The sequence below is a fragment of the Miscanthus floridulus genome, chromosome 16 (assembly GCF_019320115.1).
Source record: "Miscanthus floridulus cultivar M001 chromosome 16, ASM1932011v1, whole genome shotgun sequence".
NCBI classification, from domain to species: Eukaryota; Viridiplantae; Streptophyta; class Magnoliopsida; order Poales; family Poaceae; genus Miscanthus; species Miscanthus floridulus.
Genome location: NC_089595.1, coordinates 38,272,210 through 38,282,380, shown reverse-complemented (window position 1 = coordinate 38,282,380; position 10,171 = coordinate 38,272,210). Strand labels below are relative to the sequence as shown.

General features: G+C 48.5%; 1 protein-coding gene across 1 annotated transcript; it reads left to right on the top strand.

Annotated features, from left to right (window-relative positions):
• The first annotated feature begins 7,937 nt into the window (after window positions 1–7,937).
• Window positions 7,938–8,633, top strand: LOC136513622 (uncharacterized). The gene has a single exon (XM_066507594.1). The coding sequence runs from the start codon at window positions 8,039–8,041 to the stop codon at window positions 8,291–8,293; it is 255 nt and encodes an 84-aa protein (XP_066363691.1). The 5' UTR covers window positions 7,938–8,038; the 3' UTR covers window positions 8,294–8,633.
• The last annotated feature ends 1,538 nt before the right edge of the window (window positions 8,634–10,171 follow it).

Here is a 10,171-nt window from a genome sequence, read left to right as displayed (position 1 = left end):
CGTCAATGTTGAGAGAACCGTCGAAGTACATCGTCCAATATTCGTCGGATCCCGGAGAGGCAGGCGTGCTTAAGTCTGTCCACTCGACGATGAAATCGATGAGTGCCTGAGACTTGATTGTAGTACGGCTTGCAAATTCCAAGGAAAAGGGGCATAGCTCCATTGCCCATTTGACGATGCGTCCGTTCGCATCCTTATTGCGAATGATGTCCCCTAGAGGATACTCGGTCATGACCACCACATGATATCCGTCGAAGTAATGTCTCAACTTTCAGGATATTATCAGTATGGCATAGAGCAGTTTCTGAATCTGTGGGTACCTAGTCTTGGATTCGTTGAGTACCTCACTAATGAAATAAATTGGCCGCTGTACCTTGTAGGCGTGGCCCGGCTCGTCGTGCTCGACCACCATTGTAGTGGAAACCACCCGATCGGTCGCCGCAATGTAAAGTAGGAGAGTTTCATCTTTTCTGGGAGCAGTAAGCACCGGGGGTGAGGTGAGGTATTCTTTTAGCTGTGTGAAAGCAGCGTCTGCTTCCTCCAACCACTCAAACTTCTCGGATGCTTTGAGCAGTTTGAAGAACGGTAGCCCTTTTTCTCCTAGTCTTGATATGAAACGGCTTAGAGCGGCCATGCATCCGGTAAGCTTCTGGACATCTTTCACCTTTTTTGGGGGCTTCATGTCTAAGACAGCTTTGACTTTCTCTGGGTTAGGGCGTATGCCGTCGTGGCTGACGACGTTGCCGAGCAGTATGCCAGAAGGAACGCCAAAGATACACTTCTTTGGGTTTAATTTCCATTGGAACGTATTGAGAGCTGCAAAGGTGCATTCCAGATTGTCAACAAGGGTACGTACTTCCTTGGTTTTGACAACTACATCATCAACATAAGCCTCGATGAGGCCGTCTCTTATCTCGTCGTTGAGGCAGGCCTGTATAGCGTGTTGGTAGGTAGCTCCGGCGTTTTTGAGCCCGAACGACATAGTCGTGTAGCAGTAGGCGCCGAAAGGCGTGATGAAAGATGTCTTGATCTGATCATCCTTTTTTAGAGCGATCTGATGATAACCAGAGTAACAATTGAGAAAGGAGAGCAGCTCGCAACCGGCGGTTGAATCTACGACCTCGTCTATGCGAGGTAAGCCGAAGGGGTCCTTAGGGCAGTGTTTGTTGAGATTAGTGTAATCAACGCACATTCTCCATTCATTATTCTTTTTGCGTACAAGAACCGGGTTGGCTAACCATTCCGGATGATACACTTCTTTGATAAATCCGGCTGCCAAAAGCCGTGTAACTTCTACCCTAATTGCCTCCTTCTTGTCATGAGCGAACTGTCGTAGCTTCTGCTTGATTGGTTTGGCCTTGCTGTTGACATTTAAGGAGTGCTCAATCAAGTTCCAAGGTACACCGGGCATGTCGGAAGGCTTCCATGCAAACACCTTCACGTTGCTCCTCAAGAACCTAATGAGCGCGTCTTCCTATTTGGGATCTAGGTTGGCCCCGATGAGGGCCGTTTTGCTGGGATCGCCATCGACCAGCTGGATCGTCTTGTGCTCTTTGGACCTGATGTTCTTGCGTGGAGCCTCGAGCTCTGGGATCGCCAGGTGGTCGGCCGAGGTCTTTTTAGCGTCGAGCATGGTCTCGGCCATACGAATAGAGAGGTCGTGGGCCTCTGCTATTTTGAAGCTGTCGTCCTCCTAGGTATAAGCTGCGTATACGTTGCCCCTGAGGGTTAAAACTCCTTTCTCGGTAGGCATCTTGAGCACCAGATACCTATAATAAGGTATGGCCATGAACTTGGTGAGCGACGGTCGACCAAGAATAGCATGGTAGGTGCCGTCGAAGTCAGCGACCACGAAGTTGACGTAGTCGGTGCGGAAGTGGTCCGGGGTCCTGAATTGCACAGGTAGCGTGATCTGCCCGAGAGGTGTAGAGCTCTGTCCGGGGAGAACGCCCCAGAACTGTGCCTTGTACGGCTTCAGGTCCGCCTTGGATATTTTCAGGGCGGGCAGGCTGTTCTTAAATAGTATATCAATGGAGCTGCCACCGTCGATCAGTACCCTATCAAACTGAACCTTGTTGATACAAGGATCGAGGACCAGGGGAAAATGCTCTGGCTCAGGTATGGCGGCCCATTGGTCCTTCCTACTAAAGTGGATTTCACGGTGAGACCACGGAGGAAGCCGCGGATCGGTGAGAAGGTTGTCGGTGTTTGCCACGTTTAAGCAAGCGCGGGCGAGCAGCTTGCGTTCTCGTTTGGTCTCAATGGACACCTTGCCGCTCATGATGGTGTGCACGCGATCAGTCGGCTTGACATATTTATGGCGAGGGTCTGCATCGTTGTCGTCGTTGTCCTCGTTGCGCTGTTCCCCCGCGTCATTAGGCTTGTCGGACGTATCCGGAGCCTGTTGACACGTGTAGATAGTCTTGAGGACGCGGCAATTCTCCATGGTGTGGTTCGACTTAGGATGGAGCTGGCAGGGCCCCTTCAATGCTTTGGCATAGTCGTCCTCGTAGTTATGACATCCGCCGCCCTTTTTCACGGTATTGACCTCGCCGTCGTCTTCCCGAGCACGCTTGCTCCTGTAATCGTCACGGTGGTTGCGCCACTGATTACGTTGGTCACGGTGGTCGCGGGAGTCATTGCGCCGGTTGCGGTGGTCAAAATTGTCATTCCGACCACGATTGCCGCGGTAATCGTCGCGGTGCGGAGGGTGGTCGGAGCATGGAACCCTTGCTGCTTCGTCAACGATTATCTTTTTAGCGTCGTCGGCATCCGCATATTTCTTAGCGGTGGCCAAGAGCGCTGTAACTGATTCAGGTCTCTTCCGAAGGAGCTTGTCTCTTAGGGCGTCGTGGAAGCGAAGGCCGGTGATGAAAGCCTCGATTGCTTCATTGTCGGAGATTGATGGGACCTTGATGCGCATCTCCGAGAAACGCTGAACGTACTCGCGCAGTGGTTTGTCTTTCCAATCTCGGATCCATTGCAGATCATACTTATTGCTGGGTTGTTCACAAGTAGCGATGAAATTGTCGATGAAGGCCTACTTGAGCTCCTGCCAAGAGTCAAAATAGTTCGCCGGCAAGCTAACCAACCATTGGTGACCTACATGACCAACAGCGACTGGGAAGTAGTTAGACATGACGTGCTCGTCAGCCATGGCTGATCGGCACGTAGTTTCATAGAGCATGACCCATAATTCAGGGTTTTCCTTGCCGTCGTACTTCTAAAGTTTCTCGAGCTTGAAATTCTTGGGCCATATGACTTGGCGAAGGTGTGGAGTGAAGTGCTTCAGATCCGGCGGGCCGTGGGCGGTGTCATACTCCATACGGCGATAGCTTTCATGGGATGCACGATCATTGGCTCTCTGGTTGATGCGAGCACGCAGATCACGTCCACCGAGGTAATGGCGGAGATCGTTATTGCCATCGCGGCGATCTCGATTGCCATCTGGATTAGCCCTGCGACCGTGGTTATCACAGCGACTGTCGCGGTTATCTCGGTGGTTGTCACCTCGAACGTCGTGGCGGTTATCCTCCCGGCGGCGGTTTTTGTCCCGACCACCATCATGACCACCGTTTCTGCCTTGACGGTGGTCCGACGGGTCGTTGTTGTGCGAGCCACGTTGGTTGAGCGGCTGTGAGCGACTTGAGTATTGGTGGCTGTGGCTTGATTCAACTGAAACGGATGGAGCCCGGGCTTGATTCATCTCTGCGGTCCGAGCCATAGCAGCCGTCAGATAAGCTTGTATGTCATCACGGACTACTTGGGTCTCGGGAGTGTTGGGCAGCCGCTGCATTGTCGCCATGGCGATGGCTACGTTGGCGCTTGGAGTCTTGAAGACTTGTTTGTCCCCCACCCTGTCGAAAGCATTGTTGAGGTCACGTGGTTGAACCCTTATGCGTCGTGCCTCCTGGTCTGCTTCAGCTTCGATTTGCCGGTGATTAAACCGGTCAATATTGCGTGCTTCGCGTGCAGTCTTTTCTTGTTCTATTTCACCAACTCCTGGCGGCTCGTCATTGCTGACAACGTAGATCAAATCCCCTCGTCTTGGCGGGATAGACGGAAATTGGGGGAAACCCGGGGCGTGGTCTGGTAGATCCAGATCGTATTTGACACCTTCATCTTCGTGACGCTGAAGCTCGGTGTGGACAGATGCGTTCGATGCAATGCCGGATGAGGAGCTGGAGTCGCCCTCTCGGACCATGTGGATGGATCCTTCTTGATAATCTTCAATCCGGACCATGTTGACGATGTTGCATGGCTTCGGCTGAGATCGGTATATAGGACACGGATCCGAGCGGCGTCGTAGATTGTACACGTAGCTGGAGGCAGTGTTTTGCAGGCCATAGGGCTGGACCTGGTGGTTTTCCGTCGGGACTTCATACTCGCAGAGTCGGAGACTCGTCGCGAAGGCTGGCTGGCGGCGAGCGAAACGCCCCTCAGGAGTAGATACGACCACGCGATCTGTTCCAAGTCACGCAGGACGACTGGTCCGAGCTGGTCGGGTAGATCTGTCGTGGGGAGCTGTTACCTGCTCATTAGGTTGGCTTTGAATCGTACTTACCAGAGCTAGGGTTTCAGCGAGTTTGATGCCAACCCGATCGATGGAGTCGAGCAGGTCAGTGTTGTCGATCTGCCTTCCTCTGTAGCGGGGAAGCGGATGACGGGTTGTCGGCATGGCTGTAGGCATGGTCGGAGCCAGATGTACCGTGGTCGGAGCCAGATCCATCGTGGTCGGAACCGTATTCGTCGTGGTCGGAGCCGTGTTCACCATGGTCGGAGCCGTGTTCACCGTGGTCGGAGCCGTAGCCGATGCAGGTGAAGTAGTCGTCGGCGCAGGTTGAATCCACGCCTCCTCCGTGGTCATGGCGATGGAGTCGTCGGAGCCAGTGGTCCAGGTGATCTGGCCAACGGTGAACGTGAGGCCGTTGGGCGTAGCCATGGAGCCGAAGATGATGACCATCTTGTTTGCTTGGAGAGCAGTACGCACACCCCCTACCTGGCGCGCCACTGTCGATGAAATATGGTCGGCAGTCTACCTAGGGGTATGCCCAAGGTAGTAGATTATCGGCAGACAGATGCGCAAACCCCAAACAAGACGGTGACGCAAAACAGACATGAGGTTTTATCCAGGTTCGGCCGCCGAGAAGGCGTAATACCTACGTCCTGCGTCTGATTTGTATTGCTGTATGTCAATGAGAGATGTTTTTTATAGGGGTCCCCTGCCCACCTTATATAGTCTGGGGGGCAGAGTTACAGATCTGGAAACTAATCCTAGTCAGTTATAATTGCCATATGTGGCCGGATAAGGATTCCTATTCTAACCGACCAGGATCCTGCTTGATTCCTTGTGCGGGACTCCGATCAGGTTAACTGGGCCGCACGTCGTCTTTCGGGTGGACCGAACCTATCGATCCGGGCCAGCCCAAGCTTAGCCGTAAGGGTATAGGGATTAATACCCCCACGGTACCGACTAACCGGCTACTATAAAAAGTAAATACATTTATGATTGCAAACCATTTATGTTTGGGACAATTATGTATTTGGCACTGAAACAAATCAGTCTTCCACATTTGGTACTAAAAAATTGAACTTTCTTATTTGGCACCAAGTTGAAATTTCCTTCCCTAGATAGCACTGTCGTCCATTTGGGCTAGTAACGACGTCAAGTGGCTGGTAAAATGACATGAAAGCCCTTCTTTATAGCAGAAATACACGATGTCAAATAGGGAAATAATAAATGGACAGGTTGTCAAATAAGAAAATTATAAATATCACAAATATATTATGAACTAAAACATGAAATTTTGATAATCGAAGTCTGCAAATAAATAAATAATAAATTTCAAATTCTAAGACAAGAGCAAGTCCCGCTGGGGTATGCTTAGCACGAGAGGGATTTGCCCTATCTAGTTAGCTTGGTCATAAATTGTTTGATGCAGTTTAGCAGCTCGCTCATCTCAGTTTGGTCAGTCATATATTCTTGTCAGATCATCGCAAGGCATGAAGACAACAACAAACAGATATTTCTCCATAAATGCTTAGAATAGTACTGGTTTGAGCATTTGGTCTCACATCTAGCCAATCATCTAGAGTTCTCCACAATTGAACATCAGAAGTATACAAGTACTCATATTTCTCGCTCAACCACGGAAACTACGAATCACTCCCTCTGTCCCTAAATGTTTATCGTTACGATTTGCGTGCCGATAACTTTAACTCGATTTATAGAAAATACATATAATATTTCTATCTCCAAATATATTTATTAAAAAACTAAATTTAAATATCTATCCAATGATACTAATTATGTATCATAACTATTAATATTTTTAATATATATTTAGTAAAAGTTGTTTTTCGAGAAGCAAAAACGACGGATATTTAGGGATAGAGGGAGTATTCAATAAAGACTTCGTTGGGGCACTGCTTGTCTTCCCAAGCTTTTGGATATGTAGCCGGGGTTAGCACAAAAAAAGCATTGCAAGCCTCTGCCATGCTGCTGGCTGGCCGGAGGGGCCGCGCCGCCTCCGCCACGCCGCGGGCTGGCTAGAGCGTCGGCCCCGCCGCCGCGACCGCGCCATGGCCTGGCTCCGCCGGGTGAGGTCGCCCCGCCAGAGGACACGTGCAGTTGGTGCTGGGCGTCACCGGCCGCAACGTTCTCTGCTCCATCATCCTCTCCTCCTTCCATCAATCTAGGGTTTGTTTTTTTCGGGGAAGAAGGCCACAAACTCATGGGAGATAGGGGCGCTCGACCGCTCGGGAAGTCCAGGGAGAAATGTGATGCGTGAGTAACAGATGGTATGTTGGTCACACTAACAAAAAAACTGACGACGGTAGTGCCATATAGGGAAGGAAATTTTAACTTGCCAGATAAGAAAGTTTAAAATTTTAAGTGTCAAATATGAAAGACTGATTTGTTTCAGTGCCAAATACATAATTCTCTCTTTATGTTTGGGGCAACACCATTAAAACTCAACATGTAAGATTGTTTGGCATTATAATTAGCCTTTTCTTCTCTTGTTCAGCTTGCTCTTCTCCCGTCTTGAGCTTGCAACATCAAATCAAATCAAATAAAAATAAACTGAACCAGACCAAGCATCTAGTCATCCAAAGCACACCGTGACTGATGATACACTGATACTCCGTCCAGGCCAAAATCAAAAGGCAAAGGAAGCAGCTCCTCCTATCACTTTTTCTCAACGTACTTTGATTTCGATGACGAAATAAAAGATCAGCAAATTTTATCTTCTGCTGCTGCACGTTGCTGGGGTGGTGAGTTTATCAGCAGCGTCTTGACCGGGCAAACGGCAAAATCCCGGGCAATTTTTTATTTGGCCTTATTTAAAGTTGTCTTTCTTTTTTTTTTGCCCTAAAACAAAATTTCTTACCTATTTGGTCTTATTGGAAGTTTTGTTTTTCAATCTGGCCTTACCGTCATCTCCCGCCTCTAACACCGTTAAGTGGCACATGAAATGACCAAACTGCCCCTGAGACATTATGAGAAACCAAAGGTCACCTAGCCAGCATTACAACATAATTTTGGGCACTTTGAATCTAATTTTCATAACATAAAAATTTGTGTTATGAAAATTAAATTCAAAGTGCTCAAAATTATGTTGTTATACTGCCTTGGTGACCTTTGGTTTCTCATAATGTCTCAGAGGTGACCTTTGATTTCTCATAATGTCTCAGGGGCAGTTTGGTCTTTTCATGTGCCACTTAACGGTGTTAGAGGCGGGAGATGACGGTAAGGCCAGATTAAAAAACGAAACTTCAAATGAGGTCAAATAAGTAAGAAATTTTGTTTCAGGGCTAAGAAAGAAAGACAACTTTAAACCGGGGTCAAATAAGAAATTTTCTCATCAATCAATCATCTCCCTTATGCCCTCCCTCCTCCTGCTTTCTCCGTCTATAAATAAAGCTCTCCCAAAACCCGATCCCCAAAACAAGCAGCGCTCCATCCAGTTTCCATTTGCAATCCCATCCCATCTTCATCCTCTCGTCGCAGCAGCAGCAGCCAGCAGCAAAAGCGGCGATGGACGGCGGCAAGAAGAGCCGGAACCCGCACAAGGCGCCCGCGGACTACCGCAGCGACCGCAAGTCGGCCACCGGGATGAGCGGCGACCCCAAGAAGGGCGGCCGCGGCGGCAAGTTCACCTGGGAGGGCGCCGACGGCTACGCCGACGAGGACCTCGGCCTCATCTCCTCCAAGAACGCCAACAGCAACGGCGGCCGCGCAGCAGGCAAGGGAGGCGCCGCCGCCAAGAAGGACGACGACGACAACGAGTAGGCCTCGCCGACTGGGCCCGCCCGCCTGCCCGGCCCCGTTGATTGCCTCATCGCCAGCAAGAACCAACAAGTCCCTTTACTAGTTTAATTTCAGTCTCAGTTCGATTCTCGTGTTGAATAATCATGATCATGTGGGGTTTAGGTGTCGTGCTCGCGAGTATGTAGCTGCTACTGCCACAGAGCGCACATCCAGTGGGCGATCCACGGGCCGTGCAGGGTCTGTAGATATCATCTCATCTGTTCTTCACTAGTAGTAATTTGCTGATGTTCGGTGGGCCTCGCCTCAATCCGGTTCTTGGATGAACTGATTTATTAGTTTCCGGAATCGATGCTTTCATTCAGTTGCGTCTCCTGCTCTCCACTGTTCTGACTCGCACTCACTTCAGTAGTTCAGTCCCTGCTCTGGACTGCGAATTTGAGGACAAATGTCTCTTATATGCCTTCTGATGAGATGCAGTTACGAAGCAAAATTAGTATTTTCGCAGCTAACTCACAGATCCGTAACTCAAGCAGACAGCAAAGAAGGAATGGGAGGATTGCAATGTTTTTGTTGGTTTCTCTGTTTGTGAGGGATTCCAATGTTTATCTTTGTATTAGGTGATAACGATGAGTCAGCAAGTTCCCCAGCAATCTTTCTTGATGATGGCAAGACTATTGTCTGTTGTCACCCGTGGCATGCCTACATGTTCCTAGTAACCAGTATGCAGACACAGAGACATAGCCGTAGCAGTACTGATCATGGAGGTAACGACGCATCTACTGAATTATTCTAACAGAACAGAGTCTGCTTAAACTTTGTCGCAGTTCCATGATATACCAAAGCGAAAGGGCTGGTTCCATTATACTCTGAGCAGTTAAGAGTGACCATGCCGTTCTCTGCATTTGGTCATTCACAGTTGCAGAGTCGCTCTCGCGATCGTTGTCCACCACTAGCGTAAGAAAGTCATTCATCCTCAATATATTTTTTCCTTTTTGGCATGGGAGATGGCTCTCCATTGAAATCTATCTAAAGGTGATTTGTCATCATTAAGTCTGTATCCACAATGCAGCTGAGTTGTTCTAATCATGTCGTATGGATAACCTGGAAAAGAAGATGTCCGTCTAAGGTCCGGTTTGGTATGGCCTGATGACTCTGGCTATTAAGGCGTCCCAACGCCCCATTAACGCTATGTTCACTTGTCTTATAAGCCATACTTTTTCAGCCAATGAATAGTATTTTTCTCTCACAACAAATCAGCCAACAGTACTTTCAGCCATGGCTTATCAGCCAAACGAATAGGGCATAAATCGATAGTGAAAAGAGGACAAACAAAGTTTTTTTTTTAAAAAAAAAGAACGCCCTACCTATACATAAATGATGGACTAAAAAGGAGCAGAGCGTCCGTGAGGGCCTGTATGGATCTTTAGTCCCTCTTTAGTCCTTCGACTAAAGATTAGTCAGCTAAAGTTTAGTCTAAGATGGCTATTTAAATTCAGGTGCGAAAATGTGACAAAAAGGTGAAAGTAAAAGGAGAGAGAAAGAGAGCAAAAGCATTTTTAACCCTCTTTAACCCACCTTTTTGGGCAAATAGACTAATGAGGGCTAAAAATTAGTCCTGGCCCTGACTTTGAGCTTTTCGGGTTCTGTGCGAGCCTGCTGCTTGGTGAGTTGAGTTCGATTTTTGGTTCTCTCTCTTGAATAGAATAAACTAGGAGCTATATGGAGTTTCATATTATGTGCCGACGATTTTAACCTTTGTTTGGGACGCCCTTATGCATGAAGGAGCTGGAGTCAGAGCTCCACCAAATAAAATCTAAATCAAGAACAACTAAAAGGCACCACTACAGTTTAAGATAAGTACATAGCATGGTGAAACAAAGGTTGTACTAACAGCTACTG